Source organism: Ammodytes marinus (assembly GCF_949987685.1).
Source record: "Ammodytes marinus genome assembly, chromosome: 17".
Taxonomy (NCBI): domain Eukaryota; kingdom Metazoa; phylum Chordata; class Actinopteri; order Uranoscopiformes; family Ammodytidae; genus Ammodytes; species Ammodytes marinus.
The window spans coordinates 3,015,478-3,042,814 of NC_137221.1; the positions used below are offsets into that span (position 1 = coordinate 3,015,478).

Genomic DNA, 27,337 nt, shown 5'->3' on the forward strand with positions numbered 1-27,337 from the left:
TTTATATTATGTGTATGAGCAATATCAATATTTCATATCATTAACTAAAAGAAAAATAACCAAATCCTAAGGGAATATCTATACTGTTACAGTATATTCCTTTTAGATTTGGTTATTTCTCTAATATAGGTATTATAATTAGGGCTGTCAAATTAACGCGTTAATTTTGATTAATTAATCACAGAAAAATTAACACGATTAAAAAAATTAACGCAGATTAATCGCACTTCTATAATGCCTTTTGACCCGGTGCAAAAGTGGTGCGGAGCTGCATCTGTAGCTCGCCGGGCCGGACGCGTGGGTTAAAGGGAGAAAGGTAAAGAGAGAAGCAAGGGAAAGGGGCCGACTCGAGGGCTCTATGGACGGTTTATGGGATGCATGAAGGTAGGAAGACATCTTACTTAATTCTCCGCAGTGTCCGTGCATTATTTATTTAGTGGGTGCAACAATGTAGGCTAGGTTCAAAACAGTAGTAGGCCATATCTCTCAATCTTCCTCCAATTTTGTCTGCTAGCTGTCTAGCACCCGCCCCGTGTGTGTGTGTGTGTGTGTGTGTGTGTCTCAATATTTTTGCCTATGAGTAGGCTACGAAATGGTGGCAGTGCAGCGCTGTCTGTTGTGGGAGATGGAAAGTCGTAATTTTGTCTGCTTGTTTTTTTGAGAAAATTCGGCGCTAGTTCATGTATAAAGCTGGCTGAGGGGAGGAGACAGAAGTTACGAGAGACGGAGAGCGAGCGCGCGCGCGAGCGAGAGAGAGACAGAGAGAGAGACAGAGAGAGACAGAGAAACAAACTGTAGTAGGCTATACAGCTGTTTACAAACAGGTATAAAAGTGTCATATAAGTATGCGATTAATTTAGATTAATTAATCACAGAGCCTGTAATTAATTAGATTAATTTTTTTAATCGCTTGACAGCCCTAATTATAATTATTCACACTAAATTATGAAGACGAAAAAAAGTGTGTGCAGGGCCAGTGAAAATGTACATGGGGCCAGTAAAACTCGGATCCACTGGCCCGGCAGGCCAGTAGGAAAAAAAAGTTATGTTGAACCCTGAACACTATCCATAGCTCAGCGCGCAGCGGTTAAGTTACTGTTCAACAAAAGGAGCATTAAGGCTACGGCTTCACAGTAAAAGCATTTCACTGGATGAGTCGACTTTTATTTTGAAGTACGCCTAACAGGAAAGTAGCAGCTCACAAAGCCCCTTCACTATCAGCATGTCTTCTGTTTTCACGAGTTCAATGCGGTGAAATAAGAGGACAGAAAGCTTGTAATTTGCAATACTTGTAACCCCAAGCAATGCAGGGTTCAACATAACTTTTTTTTCCTACTGGCCCGCCGGGCCAGTGGATCCGAGTTTTACTGGCCCCTTGTATATTTTCACTGGCCCTGCACACACTTTTTTTTCTTCATAATTTAGTGTCAATAATTTTAATACCTGTATTAGAAAAATAACCATATCTAAAGGGAATATCTATACTGTAACAGTATAGATATTCCCTTTAGATTTGGTTATTTTTCTTTTAGTTAATTATATGAAATGTTGATATTGCTCATACACATAATATAAAACCAGGCAAACATATTGAATTTGAAGCCTACAACTGAAAGTATGTTGAAAGAGTGGGCCAGTATTTTAAAGTCCAGTTGTTTGATGAGTGTTTTTATTCTTGAATTTGGGCAGTTTAATGAATAGTTCACCTGCAGAAGTCATGTTCAAACATAAAAAAAATAAGAGATGAAGGTCTGATCATTCTTTGTGGTGTGGTAGGCTGTTTTTATTACTTTCTCTATATGCATTAGGGATGTGAATGTGTCGACCGAATGACGGGTTTTCCACTTGCGCTCAAGTTGACTTTAAAAATAGAATAGAAATCCGAAAATCAGTGGGTTATGCCGTTTTTTTAATGGGAGATTTCACCGTGTACGAGTTCACGTCTGGTCGTGAGCGCGCTGCAGGAGTGTCACTTCTCCATGAAGTATCAGCTTCACATAAGAGTCCGGTGTGGGACCATTTTTTCAAACTATTGATAAAAAACAATGCAGTGCAAAATATGCAGCATAAGTTAAACGCTCGTCTAAGACTATGACGTTAAATCACCTTAGAAACACACAATGCCTTCGTCCGATCACAGCAGCGTTTCACCGTGTGATCTCGCCAGCGAGTGAGCCGCCGGGCAGATGAACTGTGGTTTGTGGCTAAAATAATAACCGGGGATATTCCCCCCGTTAGCGATTTCAATGGGAAAGACTTCCGCGATCTGATTGAATGTCTCGAGCCTGAAAACACAGTGCCAAACTGCGCGACTATAGGAACTGTACAGTGAGCGGAGTCCCTCCGTTCGTTTCTGTCTACAACCGACACAATCACCGGAGACGCATTCACAGCGTTTAAATAAAGCCTCTCATTTGTATTACCATTTGGGCTTGGATGCAAATACTGTAACATTACGGCGGCAGATAAAGGAAAAGCGCAGTTATCATTTTCTGCACCTCAACCTCTGCTGTGGGAAGAAAGAAAGGGGGCAAAGCAAGTCGATTGATTTGTCGACTCGCAGGCGGACGGTAGGCAGCTCTGCCAACGGAGCGAGAGTGCGCCCGCTTGTTGCTCCGCCTGTAAAAACACCCACGCATCGTTTGTCCACTGGCCTTTCATTAAAAAAATATATTTTATATTAGGTTTATTATATTGAGTCTTAAATAAACACTGCTTTCATTCCGACTCTCAACGCGCATTTCAATGAACCATGATGTAGTCTACAAAAAGATACTGAACTGTGATTGGCCAGTCACTGGCCCGGGCGGGCCAGTGACTGGCCAATCAACTTTCCCTGCATATGATTTTACTGGCCCCGGGCCATCGGGCTATACGTTATGTCGAACCCTGCAATGGCATTCATTTTCGGCTACAGTAAGGTTTTATGCATCAAATTGTACCGGAAGAGCTATCTACTAGGCTAAGTGTCACCGCTGACTATTGGCTTGGCATGCCTACTACAGCGATTTCGGCACGTTTCCACTGAAAACATGTGTACGAGTGAAAATTTCAAATAAATTGCGTCTGAACGGTTTAAAGAAAAAAAAGAAAAAACGGGAAAACTGGCACGTTTTCACCGTGTAAAGTGCCCCTCAGCAGCAAGGGTCATCTCCAGAACACCCTCCTCTCACCACATCACCCCTGTCCTTTACCAGCTTCATTGGCTCCCGGTTCATTTCCGTACTCAATTTAAAATCCTCCTCTACACCTTCAAAGCCATCCATAACCTTGCACCCACATACCTAACATACCTCATCCAAATTGCCACTCCCTCCCGTGCACTCCACTCCTCTGTACACCTAGTCAGTGGCGGACTCAGGGGGGGGGGGGGGGGGCAGGGGGGCGACCGCCCCTCCTTGTGGCTCATTGGTTGAAAAAGCGCGCTAAAGTGCCCTCAAGAGTGGTGAAAACGAGAGGAAATGCCTTCTTTGCTGCCCTTTTCACGTGCAAAACATGATTGGGTGCCCTCTAGGGTGCCCCTTCATACAATAAATTATGTTGATGTGCCCTCTAGAACAAGAAAATTCGATGACGTGCCTTTATGAGTGCCCTTATAGTCCCCTTCTGCCCGTCTAGTGCCCTTCTAGTGCCCTTCTGCCCGTCTCGTCCTTCTAGTGCCCTGATAGTGCTCTTCTGCCCGTCTGGTCCTTCTAGTGCCCTTTTGCCCGTCTGGTGCCCCCATGGTTGAAAAAGTGTGCTAAAGTGCCCTCTATGGTGGTGAAAATGAGAGAAAGTGCCTTATTGGCTGCCCTTTAAACGTGAACAAAAATTATTGAGTGCCCTAGGTTGCCCCTCCATACAATAGGCCTAAATGATGATGATGTGCCCTCTGGAGCAACAATATGGCAAACCGAAAATAATTGTTGTGGTACTCTAATGAGGTGCAGACATTCCTCTCTTTGTTAGCTGACAAACGGGGAATGCAAAAGAGGCGTTGCTTTCATGTGGCGTCGCTATGACAAACAGCTACATCGATTGGTACTTAAATCTCCACTGGATAACAAAGCAAAAAGCGGATTAAGAGTATGTCCGTACCCATAGTGGAAAAGCGCAATTAGATGCCAAGTTAGAAAAACTTAATATTTTCAGTTTGCATAATCCGTTTAAAATGTATATACATTTTTTAGGTGTCAAGATCCGGTCCTCATTCAAGTGTAGGTTATGTCACGCAAGAGAGACGATAATAGTCAGCTATCACCTCAACATGAAGGAAAACTTCCTTACATTTTTCAGCAGCTGGCTGTCAGCGGTCAAAGGCTGTATGGTAGCGACACATTGAATTTTCTCCAGTCTAATTTACGTAAACGTTAGTAAAGATGAAAGCAGCAAGGCATCCTCCCTTCTTAGGCTAAAATGTGGAAGTGCACAATAATGTGAACAACTCATTTTGGTGTTTATAAAGTCGCTAGAATTAGGGGAAACAGTGTCTTTGAAGCTACATTTTTTCTGGGGGGGGACCCCCAGACTCCCCTTTTAATTGTATGAGCCCATCCGTTTTTTTTAAAAACATCTACAAACACTGTGTTTGGTGTTTTGTTACATTATATTCTATTTAGCTGACGCTTTTATCCAAAGCGACTTCAATTAAGTGCATTCAACAATGAGGGTACAAACTCAGAACAACAAGAATCACGTCAGTACTATAGCTGCAAATAAACCAAACTACAAAGTGCCACAAGTAAGTGCTACATGGAGATGTAACAGGTGCCCCGAACAGGGCCTTCCAGGCACCGCTGCCTATAAGGCTCCGCTGGGGGAACAAAACACCATCGAGTTAGAAACGCCGCTGTGTGTCCACATGTTGTCCAGAATGTGCCCTTTTTATTTTTTCGCCCCTGCCCTTCAAACAGTCTGAGTCCGCCACTGCACCTAGTAGTCAGGTGTAGTGCATTCCAGAGCAGGGGAGAGGAGCAGAGCGGCTGAAGGCTCTGCTCCCCTGCTCTGCAATGCACTACCCCTCCGACATCCGCAACACTGACTTCATATCCCTGTTCAAATCTAAACTCAAAACTTACCTTTTCAAATTTGCATACACCTCCTGATGTTCCCTTCCCGTTTCACCATATCACCATCATCCACTGCCCACTTTATTTTAACTGTTTTTAATTCAATTAATTGTACTGTATATTTCTCTGACTGTACGGTGTCCTTGAGAGTCGTGAAAGGCGCCCTAAAATCATTTTTTTATGTACAAGACTAAACGTTTGATATCACATAACATACTGTGGTGGCATTTTTGCATATGATATATCTCTGGACTCAAATGTTGGAATACTTATTTGAGGAATCTACATTTCAGTTTACACTAAAACACATTCAATATATATATATATCATTGCACTAAGGTCTATACAAGTTTATGGCAAAGGAAACATTTGCTATAAACTTGTATAGACCTTAGTGCAATGATATATACAGTATATATATTGAATGTGTTTTAGTGTAAACTGAAATGTAGATTCCTCAAATAAGTATTCCAACATTTGAGTCCAGAGATATATCATATGCAAAAATGCCACCACAATACCATATTAGTATACAGATCAGAATTAGAACAGATTTAAATACAGATATAACTTTAATAGTATAATAATATCATGGAAAAGTCCAATCCAAAAGTGATACTTTCATAATACAGTCCCCTCCATAAGTATCGGAACAGTGAGGCCAATTCCTTTATTTTTGCTGTAGACTGGAAACATTTGGGTTTGACACCAAAAGATGAATATGAGACAATAGCTCAACATTTAAGCTTTCATTTCCAGGTATTCACATCTGGATCTGATACACAACCGAGTAGATATATTTTTTTGAAAAGGAACACCACATTTTTAGGCAAGCAAAAGTATTGGAACAGATAGACTTTAAATAAATTAAAGTGAATAAACCATAATATTTTGTCGCAAATACTTTGCTTGCAATAACTGCATCAAGCTGACCCATTGACATCACAAAACGTTTGCATTCTTCTTTTGTGATGCTTTTCCAGGCTTTCACCGCAGCCTCATTCAGTTGTTGTTTGTTTTGGGGGGTTACTCCCTTCGGTCTCCTCTTTAGCAGACCAAATGCATGCTCATAGCGTTTAAGTCTGGAGATTGACTTGGCCAGTCTAAAACCTTGCATTTCTTGCCCCTGATGAACTCCTTTGTTGTTTTTGCAGTTTTTTTTATCATTATCTTGCTGCATGATGGAGCATCTTCCAATCAGTTTGGTTGCATCTTTCTTTAAATTGGCAGACCGAATGTTTCTGTAGACTTCTAAGTTAATTTTGCTGTTGCCATCATATGTTACTGTGTTGTTGTCAAGATGAACCTTTACCAAAGTGATGGAAAGGCTAAAGTTTGGAGAAAGAAAGGATCTACTCATGATCCCAAACATACAGGCTCATCTGTGAAACACTGTGGAGGCAATGTCATGGCTTGGGCTTGCATGGCTTCTTCTGGGATGGGCTCATTATGTAACACATGATGGCAACAGCAAAATGAACTCAGAAGTTTACAGAAACATTTTTTCTGACAGTTTAAGGAAAGACGCAACCAAACTGATTGGAAGATCCTCCATCATGCAGCAAGATAATGACCCAAAACACAACAAAGGAGTTAATCAGGGGCAAGAAGAGGAAGGCTTTAGACTGGCTAAGTCAATCTCCAGACTTAAACGCTATAGAGCATGCATTTTACCTGCTAAAGAGGAGACTTAAGAGAGTAACCCCCTAACACAAACAGCAACTGAATGAGGCTGCGGTGAAAGCCTGGAAAAGCATCACAAAAGAAGAATGCAAAAGTTTGGTGATGTCAATGGGTCACAGGCTTGATGCGGTTATTGCAAGCAAAGGATTTGCGACAAAATAGTACGTTTTATTCACTTTAATTTATTTAAAGTCTATCTGTTCCAATACTTCTGCTCGCCTAAAAATGTGGTGCTCCTTTACAAATAATGATATCTTCTCAGTTGTGTATCGGATCCAGATGTGAATACCTGGAAATTAAAGCTGAAATGTTGAGCTATTGTCTCATATTCATCTTTTGGTGTCAAACCCAAATGTTTCCAGTCTACAGCAAAAATAAAGGAATTGGCCTCACTGTTCCGATACTTATGGAGGGGACTGTATTGTAGATCAGGGGTGTCCAAACTACGGCCCACCCTTTTTAATTGGCCCGCAGCACATTCTGAAAATAGAATGGAAAACAGCCCTTCAGTGCCAAAAAAGGAAAAAATAAGCTGGAGACACTGTATTTAATCGTTATTAATAAGCCCAACTACTTAATAAATTCTGTAAATAAAAGTAGATTTTATGTAACAAACATAAGTTGATCAACAAGCCCATTAACCATTTGCATAACAAGCTTGAAATATAGCCTGCTTCCCTTTTCCCCCTCTATAGGGCTGTGAAGGGGGGGGGGGGGGGGGGTCACTATCCTGCCTAAGAAGCAATCTGAGGCTGCTGTTTTGAAAATCATTTGCCAACCCTTTTTGTTACAACATTAATGAAAACTCAATAATGTAAAGTTGTGATGTATTTTTTCCTTCTTTGAGCATATTAAATTATCAAGCATAATTAGGCTAATTCACATTTAATGGACTTGGCTATTTCGATTGATTTCGATATTTTTCCCCTCTAGTGATTGGCCCGGCCCTTGATATATTTTTAAGTATTTGGCCTTCAGTGAAAACAGTTTGGACACCCCCAGTGACCCCTTAATAATTTATCTTTCTTGTGTGTATATATTTCTGTTAAAACGTAGGCCTAGTTCTATTTTATTCTATTTTAATTTCTATTGTAGGCCTATTTTATTTCTATGTTGAGCACAGTAGTAAGGACTCGGAGTAGCCTATATGTCACACAAACATTTCACTGCCACTGCCCATCATGTATGAGTATCTGACAAATAAAAACCTCTTAATCTTGAATGTCTGATCTTGACTACTAGGCTACTACTAGTTCACTCCCGTTAAGTTGATTACACGTTGCTTGACAACCAACGCACTCTGCTCCGAGTACAACTACTGTTGCCAGACTATTTGTGTTGGTGGAAAACACATCAATTCCTAAATGACAATCAACGATCAATTTTTAAAGTAAAATTATGAATTTAACTTGTACAACTGCTGTATTAAAGCAATATCACACTCGAGATCTTCATCGCCCGCCTTAAAATGGCGGACCTGGGACGCATCAGTGGACAAAGAGGTTTCAACGTTCCTTAATCTATTGTAGCTAAAGAAGGTGCATTTCTCTTATTAATAATGAACCTGTAATGTTAGATGAACAAACCTGCTCCGTTTAATCGAACTTCAGGCTTCAAAACAGCGTCCAGTTGTCTCTGTTGTCGCTCGTTCTTCTCTTTTGAACGACAGAGTTCCTCCTCGTATTCTGCAATGGTTCTTTCAGGGCGCACTCACACTAGTGCCGTTTGCCTGTTCCGTGCTCAGCACGATTCAGCACGATTCCCCCCCCTCCCCACTCCCCCCGCAGGCCCGTGCTCACACTGCTCGTGGCCTGGGCACACTTGCACCTTGCCTACGTCACCGTGCACGTTTAGGATTTGGAGCTTAGTCTACTTGTAGGCTATACGACTGTTTGTGAATATTTTCATCCGGCCAAATTTGCATCAAATATTCCACTTCCACATTAGAGCAACGAGAATCCTTAAGCTATTGTTTTTTTTAAAATGTAGTCTTGACGTAATAGGTCGCGGTGAACAGTCTCATATTTGTGCAGCACGCTGTTTATTATTAATATAACGGCCCGTCATCAGACCATATGTATCCGGATGGTTTTGTACACATCGATCGCTCCATCAAATCCAAGTCAGAACTTTTTGTATGGGCAGAGATCGTTTTTTTAAGTGTCTTTATAAAGTTTCTTGTTAAACCTTAGTGTAGGCTACTGTTTCCTTATCACCGGGCTGCGGTGTGTTGTTTTGGGTGCGTCTCCACCGCCATGCGTAAATGCAGTTATGACAGCTGACGGGAGGAAAAAGAAAAAAAATCATCTGACGAACGTGAGTAAACACGAAAACCTTTTTGCTGTGCTTTCTGAGCCGACCTAATTAGCTCTCTCCCTCTTTTATTAGCCCACACCTAGGCTTACACACACGTTAATTCTCACACATTATAGCTACAAGTCCAAGTGGTGGGCAATTCTGGTGCCGACTAGTAAGGCAGCGGACGTTAACGGACAATGCATCCTTAATAAATTCACGTCAGGAACGCCGCCTGTGCGCTTGCTTGTGCGCGTGTCATCTCATTAGCATCTGTACTTTGGCCACGGCACACCTCTCCCAGGTGTGCCGTGGCCAAGGGGCTGTTCCGTGCTGGAATACGGATGGCGTGGTCACACTAGCCAAACGTTCTAGACTTTAGTATGCTAATGAGCTTTGGCACGGGGCCGCGGCCCTAGTGTGAGTGGCCCCTCAAACAGCCCAAATATCTCTTCAGCAGCCGCAGTTAGGCGCTGATTCACCAACTCTCTCACCGTTTGGACTTGAGACATTTCTACCATTGAGTAATGTTTATCCAGTTATACAGCAGCTATGATAGATTCTTGCTGCAGTTTTAGAGAAAACTGTAGAACTAAAATGCCTGACTCTTAGGAATAGCGCCATTGAGTTCCAAGTTAGTCAGAGTAAGGACAATCCCTTCCAGTGCGTGGAGATTTCTGGACTTCAAAATAAAAGCCTCAAAGACGTAAAATATTTTAAAATAATAAATTACAAAAACATTTGGACGTTTGATATTCTCACACAAGGGACACAACCCCCTTCTCCTCAAACTGACTAAAACCACAACGGGACTTTTCCGGTTGCACACGTATTTTTTTGTTTGTTTTTTCGGTTACACTAGTTCTACTCAGGTAAAGCGCCACATGGTCATTGAGGAACATCCGGTTCCCGGCAACATGTTAAATAACCTTCAAAACAAAAGTCTCAAATCTTAAAAGAATGTACAAAAAAAAACTTTATTCAGATTGTAAACAATTACATTTACAGGTAGCCCGTCGCTCTATTGCGCAAGATGTTAAAAAATTTAGTTGTACTGTTTTGTATGAAAATTAAATTGATATTTTACTTTACTACTTATTGTGTTTTGTTACTGGAAATGTGAACAGTATGTGCACGGATGCTCTGAACAAATACGAAGTTCCTAACATATAAAGTTCATTTAATTGACATAAAAAATAAATATGACGGGCAACATACTTTGCCCCCTATAATGTACATTTGATAAGTTAGATTTCTGATCAAATAAACACTATATAACAAAACAGACAAAATAAGAATTCAGGAACAGGAAGCAATCCCCAGATAAAGATAATTCATTTTCTGATTTTCAACAAATAAGTGTCCAACATTTTTACAGAATCTATTTTAGATACAGCCCTTTTCATTTGATAAATCAAAACATATTATGTACAGGTTTTAAAAATGGATTTGGACTCCATGTTTTCAGAACAACATATCATAAATTCATTAATCAGACATCCTTCTGTAATAACATACAGAATAGTGACGGTGAAATCATGGAAAGGGAGGGAGGGAATCGAGGCGCGTTAGAGGGGAAAGACACAATGAACCAAAATAAACCAAAATATGATCAAGCGTCGCGTGGTCATTGCATGCATTGCTTTTGGTGTGAACGCACCTATAGAAGTCGAGATGTGTTAAAAGGAATATTAACATTTACACATAGTTGTTCACAAATCCTGCAGCGCAATCGTTTCTCTCATGTGTGGACAGACATGTGTCGTGTCAGAGATCCCGTCAGGTTAAATCTTTTACCACAAATTGAACACTTGAAAGGTTTCTCCCCGGTATGGATGGTCATGTGTCGTGTCAAATGTATCTTCTGTGTAAATCTTTTACCACAAACAGAGCAAGCGAATGGTTTTTCTCCACTGTGAATTCTCAAGTGTGCCTTCAGATTTGAAATTTTTCTGAATGATTTACAACACTCTAAGCAGCTAAATGGCTTCACAATAGTATCACGTTCATTATTATTCACCAGGTTTAAAGCTGAATTTGTTTTTAATGTCTCTCTCCTGTCTTCGGTCTCATGTTGTAAATGTGAATCTGGATGTGAGTTCTTAGGTGGTTGGGGTCCTCCACAGTCCTCTCCATCAGCTCCTGTTTCCATATGTTTAGTTGAGCTGCTGGCTCCAGGCTCTGCCCCTCTGTTCTGCTCAGTTTGTTTTTGCTGAAGTTTTGATGGCCGACGACACTTGTGTCTTTTTAACTGTGTATACCAAGTGAAACTTTGCTCACATAATCTACATCTGAAGAGTTTCTCCCCTGTGTGGGTGACCATGTGTGCTGTCATATGGGCCTTCTGTGTGAACCTTTTACGACAAACCGAGCAACAAAAGGGTTTCTTTCTCATGTGAATTCTCATGTGTATCTTCAAAGTACCATTTATGCAAAATCTTTTCCCACAGTCAGAACAGGCAAATGATTTCTGTTTAGGATGAGTCTTCATGTGGTTTTTAAGAGCAGCCCGGCGAAAAAATATTTTACCACAAACACAACAGCTGAAATGTTTCTCATTAGTATTATATACCTTATCACATTTAGGGACTTTTAGAGACTTTAAATCTGACTGAGGTTCACCAGTCTTCTTACAGTCATCATCACTTTCATCAGTCTCAGGTCCTAATTCTGGATCTTGATGTGAGTTCCTGGCTGGTTCTGGTCCTCCACAGTCCTCTCCATCAGCTCCTGTTTCCATCTGTTCAGTTTGGTTTTGGTGAAGCTGTGAGGACTGATGACAGACACGTGTGTGTTTTTTGAACTGTTGAGCCCACGTGAATCCTTGGTCACAGATGCTACATATGAATCTTTTCTCTGCTGTGTGGATGGCCATGTGCTGTGTCAAAAACCCCTTCCTTGTAAATACTTTACCACAAGCTGAGCATCTGAATGGTTTACCATTCTTATATTTCACACCACTTTCAGAGGCTCCATTATTTTTCTGATAAGTTAAACTTGAGTGAGGTTCCCGTGGCTCTCCATGGACTTCAGTCTTAGGTCCTGATTCTGGATCTGGCTGTGAGTTCCTGGCTGGTTCTGGTCCTCCACAGTCCTCTCCATCAGCTCCTGTTTCCATCTGTTCAGTTGAGCTGCCGGCTCCAAGCTTTGCTGCTCTCATATCACTTTTAGAGATATCATACTTTTTTAGAGATTTAAAACCTGACTGAGGTTGTTTGGTCCCCTTGGAAATGTTGGAATATTCATCATTGTCTTCAGTCACAGGTCCTAATTCTGGATCTGGATGTGAGGTCCTGGCTGTTTCTGGTCCTGCGCAGTCCTCTCCATCAGCTCCTGTTTCCATCTGTTCAGTTTGTTTTTGATGAAGCTGCGAGGACTGAGGATGGAGACATTTGTGTTGTTTTAGTTGATAACGCCAAATGAATCCTTGGTCACAAACACTGCAGCTTAATCTTTTCTCCCCTGTGTGGATACACATATGTCTTGTCAAGGTTACCTGATGTGTAAACCTTTTTGCACAGACCGAGCAGCTAAATGGCTTCCCTTCAGGATGAGTTTTCATGTGTTTCTTCAGGTGTTTCCTAAAGCAAAATGTTGTACTGCAAACTGAACAGCTGAATGGTCTGTGAATATATCCCATGCCGTCTTCAGCCACAGTTCCTAATTCTGGATCTGGATGTGAGTTCCTGGCTGGTTCTGGTCCTCCACAGTCCTCTCCATCAGCTCCTGTTTCCATCTGTTCGATGGAGCTGCTGGCATGAGGCTCCGCCTCCCTCATATCACTTTTACAGATTTCATCAGTTTTTGGAGACTTTAAACCTGACTGAGGTTCACTGGTCTCCTTAGAATAATCTTCACTGTCTTCAGTCTCAGAGGAGTCCTGAATCAAAGCTTGTAAATGTGGATCTGGATGTAAATCTTCTATCTCATATTCAATGTTTGTTTGTGGATCTGGTTGGGAGTTCCTGGCTGGTTCTGGTCCTCCACAGTCCTCTCCATCAGCTCCTTTGTCCTTCTGTTCAGTTTGTCTTTGATGAAGCTGTGAGGACTGAGGTTTCTCTTCATCATCTTCACTCTTCACAGGGACAGGAGTGAATAGGAACTTGTTGACATCAGCCTCCTCCAGCCCTTGTAGCTGCTCTCCCTCCTGACTGGTCCAGAGTTCCTCCTGTTCCTCTTTAATGTGTGGGGGCTCTGGTGGGTCCTCCTGGTCCAGACTGGGGCTCCACTCCTGCTGCTCAGGGGGAACCTCTTCTTTAACCACCAGCTGCTGCTGGACATCTGTGGAGAATAATAAAATCCACCTTTTAGAAAACTGTAACTTTCTGCTAACGCTTAAACTACTGCCACATTTTTAAAAACATATCTTTCACTTACTCTGATTTAGGTTGCATAATTCAAAAATGTTCAAAGTTGAAAACTTTCCATGGGAATTAACAGGAATTTTGGGAATAAACAGGAATTAACTAATTTTAAGGTTTGCCCTCACCAGTGATTTTAAATATAATTGGGGAAAACATATTTTAGCATAATCGTGACTAAAACATTCAGATTTCATGCAAGTAAACTTAAGTATAAATGGTATTTGTCAATCACATGCACCCTTTCTCTCAGGAAAAGCCTCCACAGGAAGAAAGGGATGCCTTTTTCCGGAAGTGGTGGAGACCATATTGGGCGTCCTTCGGCAGGGCAGAGGTGGACCTCAGCTTCGACCAATCTATTGAATGAATATCTCCAGGAGAACATTCCCCCTTTGGTTCTCCGGGAGAAGGGGGATCATCCCTCTGGGACGGAATGCTTCAGAATTGCTTTAAGCATCTGGCGGACATACACACTGCCCGGCCAAAAAAAAGTTACCTCCTGGATTTTACTAAGCAAATACGCAAGAGCCCTCCATTGCTCAAAAACTGCAGTGTTTAATATATTTCAGTTGGCAACACATTATTTAACCCTAACTGATGTAGTGAATAGCTTCCTTTTTCCTTAAAATCCATGTCAGAAGACATATGCTGTGGTTTTGGAAAATATGTAAGTCTGTTTTAGAGGAGTGAATTTATTGGCCTGCATCCAACAAAGAAAACTACTAAAGAGAAGCTGAAACTACCAGAATCGTGTCCAGAACTGTCCAACGCATTATTAAAACCAGAATAGATAGGAGTGAATCGTCAACTTTGAGGAAGAAATGTGGTCGGAAAAACAGCTTTGATGATCATAATGGGAGATCACCTAAAATAAATAAAAAAAATTGGTGGAATCCAAAATTTAAATAGAATAGTAGAACTCCTGGCAATGTTTAAGAGTAAAAGTAGGAGCATTTCCACACGCAAAATGCAAAGAGAATGGACTATGCATACTATCAGTGGGGCTTATAAATAGAATGCTTCAATTTGCCAGGGAGCATAGTAGATTGGACTCTGAAGCGATGTTAAAAGGTTGTGTGGTCTGATGAGACCAGATTGAACCTGTTCCAGAGTGATGGGGGCATCAGGGTAAGAATACAGGTGGATGAAGTGATGCTCCTATCATACCAAGTGCCTACTGTACAAGCCTGTGTGGCAGTGTACAGTAGGACCAGGTCAACTCATGCACTGAGTAACATGAAAGAAAACACATGTAGCGGCCAAAGATAGCAGCACACAGGGATCTAGTAAAGATGAAAAATCAGTCAACAGATTGTGTTATTCTATTTACAGTCACCAGAACGCGGGACCCCCATACCCCCTAATTCCATTTGGGAATAAAAATCCTAATTTCTATGTTTCTAAAGGCAGGCTAGTAAGGTGTAAAATGTTTTTGCCTTTGCACCTAATGCTAAAACAACCAAATTGTAAACTAACCACGGTGTAAGCCATATGTTTAAAAATGTGTAAATGCGGGGGCGCCTTTAGCTCAGTTGGTAAGGTGTCCCCCTCCCGGGCCGGGCCCAGCAGCAGACCCGGGTTCGATTCCCACCCGCGGTCGTTCTCTGCACGTCACTCCCCTCTCTGCCCCATTTCACCTCTGTCTCTCTGCACTATCAAATAAAGCATAAAAATGCCCAAAAAATACCTTTAAATAAAAAATTTAAAAAATGTGTAAATGCTATGCTGATATTCAGGAAAGAGGCTAGGAGGGAATCATCACAGTATACACCCACTACAAAAACTAGAACACTGAGCTGGACATATACCAACCGCAGCCAGAACGAATTAAACATTAAGGTCTGTATAAACATAAACAAATATTCACTGGACATTATATGCCTTTAAAACAACATAACTTAATGTACATTTGCCTGGGCACGGTGAGAAAAAACTGCTGCTTGAATCAGTTACGGGTTGGTCGACAGCCCAGAGATTGGCAGCAAAAAGACAATGGACCACAAAACTAAAAACTTGAATGGCCAACGGTCTAAATGAAGTACAATAAAGTACATTTAATGCCGACTCTGGACTGGAGACAATGTGTTGTGGAAGATCATTTTGATTTGTTCAAATCTACCATTGATGTGTTATTCTGTTCCTTAATAAACAGTGTGTTATAGCACTGCTGTTCCTTTGGGAATAGTGAAGTAAGTATTTAAAATCTTGTTTGCCTGTGCTGTTTGTTTATCCGAGACGATACAACTACTTTGAGAAACATTTCCTCCCCTTACCCTAACTCTGTGTTACCCAGACTGGGTCCCAGAGAACTGAGCTGAGGGGAATGGAGGTTGAATAAATTGTGCAAAGTATTTGGACCCTATTGAATAAAACAGGCTGGTACCTTGTGTAGTTCTTCTACATTCTAATAAAGAAGACAGGCTAGTTACTCTGACAGTTCCCTGAGTCTACAAACCGGTTTAAATGACCTCTTTCAATAGCGTACTCTTTGTTCACATGACACATGCCGAACATACTAAGACGCAGGTGTCACACCCTCAGGAGGTCTGACCTGTTTTTCACTGCACCACTTCAGCAGCTACAAGCATGTTTTCCTGTTGGAAATTAATGGAACAGATTTGAGTTCAAAGTTTAAGAACTTTTTTTGTCGGGATTTCAGTAAAGTTGGTGTATTTTTGCATTTTCTAAATAAACACGTTCAGTATTTTTGCAGTAGTTTTTTTTCCCCCAGTAAAATTAACTAAATAAGTAGTAAATAGTAAGTAAATAGAGACGAGAGCAGAATGAACTAAGACTGAATGTTGCAACTAGACAGGCAAACTTTGTAGTTTGGAGGGTAAGGATGGTTTGGTTATTCATGTAGAGAACCACCTTTTCCAGTTTTGTGTGAAGAATTTTGTTGATTTTGAAGTCTTATTTATTTCATTACCACCAATAGATTTCAAATTATTTATTGTCATGTGCAGAAAATGTTTGGTGAAATCAAAATCTGAAAATATCAACAGCAGAACTGTTTAATAGTGATGATAGTACGACCCTGTTCCAGAGTGATGGGTGTGAATCTTTGGTCTGAACTGGGCTTCAGGGTAAGAAAATAAGTGATGCTCTAATCATGCCTAGTGCCTACTGTACAAGCCTGTGTGGCAGTGTGTGAGAATAATCTTAATTTTATACTCTTGTGCTTTTTAAATTTAAAAACACACTTTTACACTTTTGTATGTTTATTAACTTCACATTCATTCACCATTTGTAAGTGCACATATCAACACTGTATATACAGAGGCAGGCAGTTTCAGGAGATACTTTGACCAAGGTCAGGGGAGAACTATTTGTGTGGGGTGAGCCAGCACATGACAACCGGCCTAGCAACGACCCCTGCACCCTCCCTTCACCTCTCTTATGAGCAGGGTAGTGTAAACCATGAAATGTATCTTATGAAGACCAGCAAGAAGAAGACGTCATCGGCCAGCCTCTAACACATAGTCAACCAATCAGAAATAATGTATTTGTTTCCATATAACACTTTGTCTCGCCATTTTTGTCTTCAGTCTTACTGGGGACCCTTTTCTGATAAACCAGTAAGCTCCATGTAGGCCTACATGTTTCTGCTCACTCAATTTAGATAATAAATCTTTAAGCTTTGAAATAAATCTTCTACTTGTTTTTCCTTCTTCAACTCTGGTTAAAAGAACACAGGAAATATTTTCCTATCAAGTGTACACACTATGATCTAGGTGTAGTGGCATTCTGTCTGTATACTTCTAATTTTAATACCACAATCGAGCTGTAGGCACAGTAACTGAGTCTGAGATATTGTATCTGGTTCTAAAGATTTACTTAAAAAAGGTAAAAAATATACAAAGTCACACGATCACTCAATAAAGAAATAATATGCTCCCGTGCCTATGGGCAGTTTACTTCCAAACTGAAACTGCGCGTGTCAGCATCTTCACAGAAATAAAAGCATTTGGCCTAAACATATTAAATATTAAAAAATTACTTTTAGCTGAAAATATACTTATAAAATGCAAATAATATGAACTGTAAATTATTATGAATTATAACATAACACATAAAACTTGCACAAATATAAATAAACAATTTCTTATGCTTCATGCAATCTGGCTCTTACACTAGGGTTGCTTCATTTGGTCAGGTAAAGGTTCAGTAGCCTAACCTTTTGTGCCAAAACGTTTAACAAAAAGATGGCAAGTCAAATCTCTGCCATAATCAAAGCTAAAAGAAATGTTATATATTTTACAGTTGACATTTCCTGTTCATAGATCGGAGCCTACATATCCCAGAGGGCATTGCGGTTGTTCAGCAGGTTAATGCTTCAGTTTAGAGCCGATTGCATCAGCTCCCAGTAACCGAATTGCAATTTGTCTTATGAATAACAAACCAAATTTCATGAAAATCTGTTTAAAATGAAGTGAGTTACAGTAGATTTAGAAAAAACAGTCCAGCAAAAGTGCGCATGCTCAGAGCAGGGGCACACGTAAACGGTCAACGAGGTTATAAAGTTTCAAAATCTATTGTTATTACAGTTAAGTAGCTGAATTTATCTGATAAAAATAAGACTTGTAATGTTGGAGGAACAAACCTGCTCTGTGTAACCGGACTTCAGGCTTCAAAACAGCGTCCAGTAGTTTCTGTTGTCGTTCGTTCTTCTCTTTTGAACGACAGAGTTCCTCCTCGTACTCTGCTATGGTTCTTTCAAACAGCCCAAATATCTCTTCAGCAGCCGCAGTTAGTCGCTGATTCACCATCGCTCTCACCGTTTGGACTTGAGACATTTTTGATTATTCATAAAGGTTTATCCAGAATTACAGAAGCTATTGTGGCTTCTCACTGCGGCGTAAAGAGAAATTCAAACTGAACTGAACAGCGGGTATCGTTGGGAACCGTCGCCATCATGTTCCACCAACGTTCCGTCGAAACTCACTCAGTTAAAAACTATTTGTATCCAGAAATTCATGTTCTGCTTCTTATCTCTGGTCGAACCTGAAAAACTACTTTCAGGAAGTAGAATAGTTTGACGTAGCAACCAAAGCCCTGCTAAAAAAAAAAGGAAGAAAAAAAAAAAAGCACCACCTCTTCCCTTTGTTCAAGGTGTTTGCCGCCACCTACCGCACTGGATGACGCACAACAGTTCCTATAGTTTATGTTTTTGTGAAGCCCTCGCCCTCCTATTTTCTTAAATAAAGGTACATTTAACCATATGGAATCTGGTTGTGAGAAATATTATTTTCAGCTATTTAATCTTAAAGGTCCCAAACATTGATTCAAAATCCAATTTGTCCCGCTGCCTCATAAACACACATCCTTATGTCTGCACACTGTGATAATTTACATTTTTTTTAATCGTTATTATTATTATTATTATTGTTTACATATTGGTCAAAAGGGACTGAAATAAGGCATTTATACCATTACTGCATCACCTGTCTTCTGTTTATTAATTTTAGGTGTATTTATAAGGGACAATGCACACTAATAAAAGCGTTTTAAAATGTGCCAGAATTTGCAAGAGGGCTATATTTTACACCCACTGTTCCTGGAGTTTCGTCACTATTTGTGTTATTATCATAGATAGTATAATAAAGGGTTAGGGTTATTATACTATCTATGGTTCACCCGTAGACTGTATGATGATGCCTAAGCAGCCCCTCCAATGCTTTTATTTTGAAGTACAAACATGTCCACGAACAGGAAGTGACTGTTCTTTTTCTGGCTAACTTGGAACAAGATGGCGCCTGGTCCCAGCTAGGTCCTAATGTTGAGTTCAGCAATATTCAGTAAAAACAGCAGCAAGGAGCCATCGAGGCCCCCTGTATGTCTGTATAAACCTTTCTGAATGGTCAATATGTCTATGGCCAAAATGGTGAAAGCGTCGGCGAAGCAAAAAGAGGAACTTTCTCGTTCGAAAGAGGAGAACGAGCGACAACATACACCAATGGACGCTGTTGTGAAGCCTGAGGTCACGTTACGCAGAGCAGGTTTGTAACTCCGATATTACAAGTTGATAATCAATCAGATAAACTCTGCTTCTTCACTCTAACAACAATAGATTTAGAAACGTTGAAACCTAATACAGTTAATAGAACCCGCCGCTCTGCGCATGCGTGTCTGCCATCTTGTGGCGTTCAACACTAGTAAACGATACGATGTGTATTGGGTATTAAGATACGTCTTCTACAACATCCACTGAAACTCGCTTAGTTATGAACCGATGTTCATGTAGAGGTTTTTAAACGTGTTCGTTTATTGAATGCACTGGGGACGGATCTAATCAGCTCCAAGTCAAAACAGCCGCAATGCCCTCTGGGACATGTAGGCTCCGATCTATGAACAGGGAATGTCAACTGTAAAATATTTTCAATTTCAGCGTTTGAGTGTATTGTACAAACCTGACTGAATTTCTGGAGGAAGCCGACAAAAAAATTAGGCAAAGCTCCCGTAAGTGTCTGATTGCAGTGAAACATTTAAAAGTCAAAGCCTTCAAATACAAAAAGATTAAAACGTTTGACATGTGGAAAATCAAGTTATTTTTAATAAAACATTTATAAAAAAAAATCTTTATTATTTTAAGATTCTCTCAAGGAAATAAAAGTAGATACCAATAAAATAATTTGGACGTTGTCATGAATGTGATACATTGATCATGATATTGGTTTGGCAATTGGCATTTTTTCCTGATTAGCCCCACTGATAAGCTGTTTTCTTAAGGCTACACAGACGTATAGTCCATATCCCCTATGTTCTCTTTGCATTGTGCATATGGAAATGTTCGTACATTCACTATTAAACACAGCCAGGAGTTACACTGTAGTAATTGTCTTTGGTGGCAAAGATGAACAATTAAAAGTCAGCGCACAGCTGAAATCTGTTATGTTAGAAACCACACACCATCATGATTCCACCAAATGTTTGAAGTTGTCTTAGTTCCATCACGAAAGTTTTCTTCTGAACAGAGAAACATCTTTTCCATGACAACAGCATGTCTTCTGACTGGGTTGTTTAAGAGATAAGAAGCTGTTCACTGCATCAGTTAGGGTTAAATAACTTGTTGCCAACTGAAACATATTAATCACTGCTTTTTATTTTTTATTTTTTTTAAAGATTATTTTTTGGCATTTTCAAGCTTTATTAGACAGTACAGAGTTGAAATGGGGAGACAGAGAGGGGGGATGACCTGCAGTAAAGGTCCACGGGTCAGATTCGAACCGGCGACCACTGCAACGAAGGCCGAAGCCGATATGGTACGCGCTCTATCCACTACACCACCGGAGCGCCCCTTCACTGCTTTTTTTAACTGATGGTGGGCTGTTTCCCAATTGACTAGTAAAATCCAGGTGGCGAGGCGACTTTCTTTTTTGGCATTTATTTGGTGTTCTACCAGAATCAATGGTAAATGTTTGTTTTCATAGGCTATGTGTGCAATGTGCATGACATTAAATTCAATTACGACAGATCCTGAGTCAGCCATAACGTTAGAGCAAAGACGCTGCGCACCGTTTTCATCCCAAGTGCTTATCCTAGGTCACCCATAACGTTAGAGAGACAACTAGTGCAGAGCGGGTTGGATATATTGGGTGGGCTCATTCTGCGCATGCACTAGAAAAATTAGTGCATTCATTCCAGAACTGAATCACCCTGCGTTAACGCATTCATTTAGGCAGCCCTAATTGTTATTTATATATATACTAATGGTTAATTCAAGAGAAATGTTTAGTTTTTATGGTATAAGAATGACATTATATAGAAGTCTAGGTTCATTACATCAATGATGCTTTATTACATCTAGGGATGCATTATTTAATTTATTTAGCCAATTATTTCAACATTGCATAATAGGGCTGGGCGATATGGACCAAATCTTATATCACGATATAGGTAATTTTATATCACAATATGGATATATATCACGGTATAGTATTTTTCCTTTAAATTCAATGGATTACAATAACCGTACTGTACTGTAATTACATTAGATTATTTTCATCTTTTGCTTGGAACCTAAATTTCCATACAAAAGATAAACTGGTGCAAAATACCACACCAGACCAGTCTGACTTTAGTCAGTCAGTGCAAAATAAAAATGACAGCATCAACCAAAGAGCCTACATTTTCCAATTGATAGTAGCCTATATCAAAATAATGAAAGACTTGAATTTTCCTGCAGCATTTGCTCATCTTCATTTAAAAAAGCTGTCAAAATTAACTAATGAGCAAATGTCTGGTAATACTTTAACTCCAGCTTCAACACAAATAATATGTTCAAGTTTGACTTGTTTTAAAGTTACATAAAACCAGCCTTGCTGGCTGTGTCCACCAATAACAGCACGGGGATGCTAAAGATGTCATTGTTAGCCAGCTAGCTCACGAGAGCTAACCCATGTCGTTTGCGGCTTAAAACAAGCCAACTCTGCGTCACGGCAACAGCACGCTGAAGCGCCGCACACAGCAGCAAGTTTCCTTTGCCCGATGACATTTTTGACCGTTAATACCAGCTGCTCTGCCACCGTGACACCGAGTTGGTTTGTTAACTGTAGTGACGGCGCACCGGAGCTAGACCATGAGCTAGACAGCTAGAGCAACAGATGAGGCTTCTTCTGTTGTGGGTAGAGAAGCTGTATTGCAGCCCAGAACTCTGCTGCAGAGCCCCCGTGTGGCGCGGCGGTGTAACTGTAGGGACTCGGAGGGACAGCTGCCTCCCGCCACATGAACTGTTTTTCTCCGCGGTATAAACGGTATGGCCAAATCTCTCCCGGTAGACACTTTCATATCGTCCACGGTATGATACAGTCATATCGCCCAGCCCTTTTGCATAAATTAAACATCAAATCAAACATAGCCTTCAGACTCCTAGCTCTATGGTTTGACACTCTTATTCCTTTGTCCTCAAGACTTCAGACTTCTTCTTGGATCTTGAACCCTTCTCCCAAGCGCTGGACTTTGGCCATTGATATAAATGAGAAGTTCCTAGTTATTGCCTCAAATGCAGGAGTTTCCAAAGATGTCTCTGGTCTTAGGAGAACATTCTGCCTGGTTGACTGCAGTGCTGGCAGACGCTTTTGTCAGTTAGCGTTGTCAAACCATTTACCAAGGCAAACTACCTCTCAGCATTGCTGTAACATGTCCCACACAAACATAAACTTGTCCCACATGTGGATTGTCCCTGGTCCCCTCAGTGGGGCTGCCCTTCCTTCATAGCATGCAAAGATACATTTATGCTTAATATATTAATAATATAAATGTTTCCTTATTTAGTACTTGTAATTCTGTTAGCTTGTGCAAGAGTTATCCTAACAGTAATCGAACAGTAATAAATCAAAGTTAACTTTGCTTCACCATCGTCATATTTCCATTATTTATCTGAAATGGTCACATAAAAAAACATTACCTCATCACCATGCAGCAGGTTGGTCGTATGGATCCAGCAGTCTGTTTGATAACTGTGTGCAGGGAGTATAACAGGGAACATTGGCAAGGACAATATTACAGATGACCAAATACACACAGAACTATGTATGTAACTATGAACTATTGTCATAATGCAGTTACTTACACATATTGTATAGAAATCCAAAACAGCCAGAGGACAGTGTTCAACTGTTCCTGTGTTTGTTTGTTTTCATGGTCAGTGATCTATTGACAGGAATTTGGTTAATTCAATAAGGATAATATTTCTCTGTATTTTTCCTGCAGAAAACAGTCTGGACCAGGAGGACCCACCAGAGCCCCCACACATTAAAGAGGAACAGGAGGAACTCTGGATCAGTCAGGAGGGAGAGCAGCTTCAAGGGCTGGAGGAGGCTGATATCACCAAGTTCCTATTCACTCCTGTCCCTGTGAAGAGTGAAGATGATGAAGAGAAACCTCAGTCCTCACAGCTTCATCAAAGACAAACTGAACAGATGGAAACAGGAGCTGATGGCGAGGACTGTGGAGGACCAGAACCAGCCAGGAACTCACATCCAGATACAAATCTACTTCGTAAAGAGACCAAAGAACCCCAAAGTTCGAAGTCTCGGAAAAATTATGTAGTTCCCAAAAGTGATAAGAAACACAAGACTGGAGACAAATCAATCAGCTGCTCTGAATGTGGGAAAAGTTTTTGTAAATATCAAAATCTGAAGATACACATGCGAACTCACACAGGTGAAAAGCCATTTAGTTGCTCAATTTGCGGTAAAGGCTTTTCACAGAAGGCACATATGACAAAACACATGGAACTCCATACAGAGGAGAGAAAATTCTCCTGCACAGTTTGTGGTAACAGCTTTTCACAGAGAGGACACTTGACACAACACATGCTCGTTCACACAGGAGACAAACCCTTCAGCTGCACTGGTTGTGACCAAAGATTTAGTTGGTCTACTCAACTCATGTATCACACGTGTGACGGTCTTCTGACCTCACGTCTTAATCAGAACCATACTGAGCAGAAAAAAGACGCAGAACCTCAAGCCAGCAGCTCAACCGAACAGATGAAAACAGGAGCTGTTGGAGAGGACTGTGGAGGATCAGAACCAGCCAGGAACTCACATCCAGATCCACAGTTACACCCTGAGACTAAAGACAAGACTGAAGACTCTTCTGAATCAGAAGACAGTGAAGATGATTGTAAAGAGACCAAAAAGCCTCTTAGAAAAACCTTCAGCTGCTCTGAATGTGGGAAAACATTTAATATAAATGGGACTCTACAGAGACACATGAGGATACACACGAAAGAGAAGCCCTATACTTGCACAGTTTGTGGTAAAGGATTTACACAGATGGTGCATTTGAAGAAACACGCGGTCGTCCACACAGGGAACAAACCCTTCGGTTGCTCGGTTTGTGGGAAAACGTTTAGTTTCGATGCGAACCTGCATAAACACATGAAAATTCACACAGGAGAGAAACCATTTAGCTGCCCCTTTTGTGGTAAAACATTTATAGAAAAGTCCAAGGTGGCCCAACACATGGTCATCCACACAGGCGAGACACCTTTCAGCTGCAGCGTTTGCGAGCAAAGATTCACTTGGAATAAACAGCTAAGAAATCACAAGTGTCCCGGTCCTCAGTCCTCTCTGCCTCATAAAGAGGACACTGAAGACAAGAATAAAGACTCTGAATCTGGAGACCGTGGTGATGAATAGATGAGGCCTTCAAAAGTCAGTCTCTGTTTAAACTGTGAGCGATATGAAATGTAATTCAGATGAAGAATCTAACTTCAGCTCTTTGGTGAAACATTTTGCTTCAAATCAAGTTGACTGTTCACAAGAAAATCCAACCAGGAGAGAAGCTGGTCCAGTGAACCTGTAGTTCGTTTTGGTACGGATCGGTAACCCTACAGTGGACTTGTGTTTCCACTATCAGGCAGTACCCTTACTTGGTAGACGGGGTCAATGCCGGGTGGCGACAGCAGCTACATAACTACCAGCTTGGTACTGGGTGACTAAATAGTTGAGGCACAGTCCGCTTATTTTGGTACCCTTACCAACTTTTGATAGTGGAAATACAAATATCCGTGCACTGTACAAAACGTAACTGTACACTTCTGTGGAAACAAGGCTTTAGTGACATAATATATCACCAACACTCTGAACACATTGACAGAGGGCCACAGCCAAGAACATGATTTCAACAACTTCTGAACCTATGGCTGAAGTCAGTGATGAAATGTACAGTGTTTTCTACTAGTGTATATAATGTACAGCTGTATCGGGCTGTGGAACAACTCTTTATTTATTCCCCCGTGTTGTTGTGAGCGTAAACGTACAGAGACGGCTCGGTGCAACTGATAGAGACAGTGAGCGAACAGCGCTGGCTGCGGCAGCTACGTGACATCGTAGCAGTGGGACATAGTGTAGCCAACTGATTCATTTAATGCCGAGGAAAAACACCACACAATAAACAGTGCTGCGATCACATTTTTGCCAAAACACAAGACTCTCGCCGAGGTGACTACACGCGGCGGAAATTATTCTTTCGACCAATAAATGGACGGGATGTGTAGCTCTGCCTTTTCGGCACCCTTTCAGGCGGCTGGTACCCCAACGGACGAGTACCGAAATAAGAAGCGGCTTAGAGCGGTTAGGTGCGCTTATATCCGTACCCTACCCAACTTTTGGCAAATGAAAAGACAATATACCCGGACCAAACCGCTCCGACCCGACCCGCTCTACTCGGTAGAAACGAGGCATAAAGCTAGCTATTGCATCAAAAAATCACATCAGAACTCCCGTGGAAAATGGTCTTGGCATCTCACCAAATGTGTGTTCCTTTTAAAGGCCAGTTTGCTTATTTTCATTTGTAATAATCCTGTGTTTGTCTTTCCATTGCTGCAAAGAACCATTGGTAAATATTGTGATTTTGTGATTGGTTTATTCTGCTAACACTTTTTCTTAGCTTTCTTTTATTTTCCCTATTAATTAAAGTGATGTTATTCTACTCGTAATTAAGGGTTTGAAGACATACCTGCTACAAGATGTTTAACCATCACAGTAAACATATTTAGGGGAGAGTGGCCTAAGTTGTGCAACTTTTCACTCAAAGTGACTTTAAAGTAAGGCCTTGACAGTAAAGTCTCCAACTCAAATATGTACATATATTTCAGGGTGTTGTGCATCCCTGGCAATAAAAACTTTGCATCTGGAATAAACTGTTGAAGAAATATAGCTTTCGGAAAAAAAGTTGTCTTGATGCACAACTTGCCCCCGGTGTGGTGTAAGTTGTGCGGTTGGAGAGAATATCATGTGGTGAATTGTGCCATTGATATATATCTCATAAACTGTAATGTAAGACAAATCCATAAGACAATTACTTATTTAAGGTTTATTTAAAGTAAATAAAGTAAATAGTTGACAAAGATTGAAGGACAATTTTCTTAAACAAGGCCTAGCAGATCTAATGGTTGTACCTGCAAAGCTCACAATGACAAAGTCACCATCATCATCTTTCTGGCCATCTGAACTCTCATCAGTGGTGTCGTTAAGTGGAATTGAGATGTCACTCTCTTCTGAGCTACTGTAGACAATCACTTTCTTTTGGTGACCAGCGTATACAGCCATGCCACTGGCACAACTCTCAGAAATGTACTTTGCACTAGTTGCTCCGTGCTTGTGGAACCAACTGCCACCTGACAAATGTGATTCCCCTACATTTCTGCCTTTTAAATCAAGGCTCAAAACCCATATGTACACCCTGGTGTTTCCTCCCCATTAACTATCTTACCTCTGCACTACTATCTGTGTTTATGTGGATGTATGGGCTTTACGTCTTTTATTTTGGTTATTGTTATTTTACCTTCATTGTTTACCTACTGAATGCACTATGTACAGCACTTTGGACAGTGCAAACTGTCATAAATGTGCTTTTATAAATACATTTTACTTACTTACTTACTTATAACTCACCCAGGCCCTTTGGCACAAATCACCCCAATCCCAGAAATTCGGATGATAAGCATGATTAGCAATTTAGGGCTGACATCATGCTAACTGTATAGACTCAAAATGTAGCATACCAAAGCACTAAAATATGTGTCAAATGTTTTCAAACTTGTCTATAATTGTTCAGACACAATAATCAAAAAACTTTGATCATGGAAATTTTACTTTGAAAGGCAAAACACAGTTTTTTGAGCTTAAATGTGCTTATATCTTATTCCTTGTGTCTCCCTTCTTTACAGGATGAGTCAAATGGATGGCTCTTCTTAAATATGTGGTCACATTTCCAATTTCTTCCACGGTTTTCTAGAAACAAGGGGTGGCACAACTTCCAAAATGCACAACTTAGGCCACTCTCCCCTATGTGTTTGATTTGTTTTTTTATAAATATGTGTTTGAAAGTTGTTGGAGGACAAACATGAATGAAATCCATGCTCTTAGGCTCTAGGGCAAAAATGTGCAGATATGACTTGTTTGGTCTTCCGTTATTATATCCATCTGTTTTCTACTG

The 27,337-nt window shown here is 40.7% G+C and overlaps 2 protein-coding genes across 2 annotated transcripts; one reads left to right on the plus strand and one right to left on the minus strand.

Moving 5' to 3' along the window:
- Window positions 1–10,042: 10,042 nt before the first annotated feature.
- On the minus strand, window positions 10,043–18,303 carry LOC307264577 (uncharacterized protein). The gene is made up of 2 exons (XM_080046011.1): window positions 17,991–18,303; window positions 10,043–13,307 (listed from the first exon to the last, which is right to left on the minus strand). The coding sequence occupies exons 1-2, from the start codon at window positions 18,181–18,183 to the stop codon at window positions 10,768–10,770; spliced, it is 2,733 nt and encodes a 910-aa protein (XP_079902137.1). The 5' UTR covers window positions 18,184–18,303; the 3' UTR covers window positions 10,043–10,767.
- A 910-nt stretch (window positions 18,304–19,213) lies between these two features.
- On the plus strand, window positions 19,214–26,688 carry LOC307263812 (uncharacterized protein). Its single transcript, XM_080045076.1, has 2 exons — window positions 19,214–19,386; window positions 23,099–26,688. Exons 1-2 carry the CDS (start codon window positions 19,245–19,247, stop codon window positions 24,532–24,534), a joined length of 1,578 nt encoding a protein of 525 aa, XP_079901202.1. The 5' UTR covers window positions 19,214–19,244; the 3' UTR covers window positions 24,535–26,688.
- Window positions 26,689–27,337: the final 649 nt, after the last annotated feature.

Coding starts and splice junctions, on each gene's coding strand:
- LOC307264577 (XM_080046011.1), bottom strand. CDS start 18,183: ATGTCTCAAGTCCAAACGGTGAGAGCGATGGTGAATCAGCGACTAACT. Junction 13,308..17,990: donor AGTCCGGTTACACAGAGCAG/GTTTGTTCCTCC, acceptor TATTCTCCACAG/ATGTCCAGCAGCAGCTGGTG.
- LOC307263812 (XM_080045076.1), top strand. CDS start 19,245: ATGGTCAATATGTCTATGGCCAAAATGGTGAAAGCGTCGGCGAAGCAA. Junction 19,387..23,098: donor GGTCACGTTACGCAGAGCAG/GTTTGTAACTCC, acceptor TTTTTCCTGCAG/AAAACAGTCTGGACCAGGAG.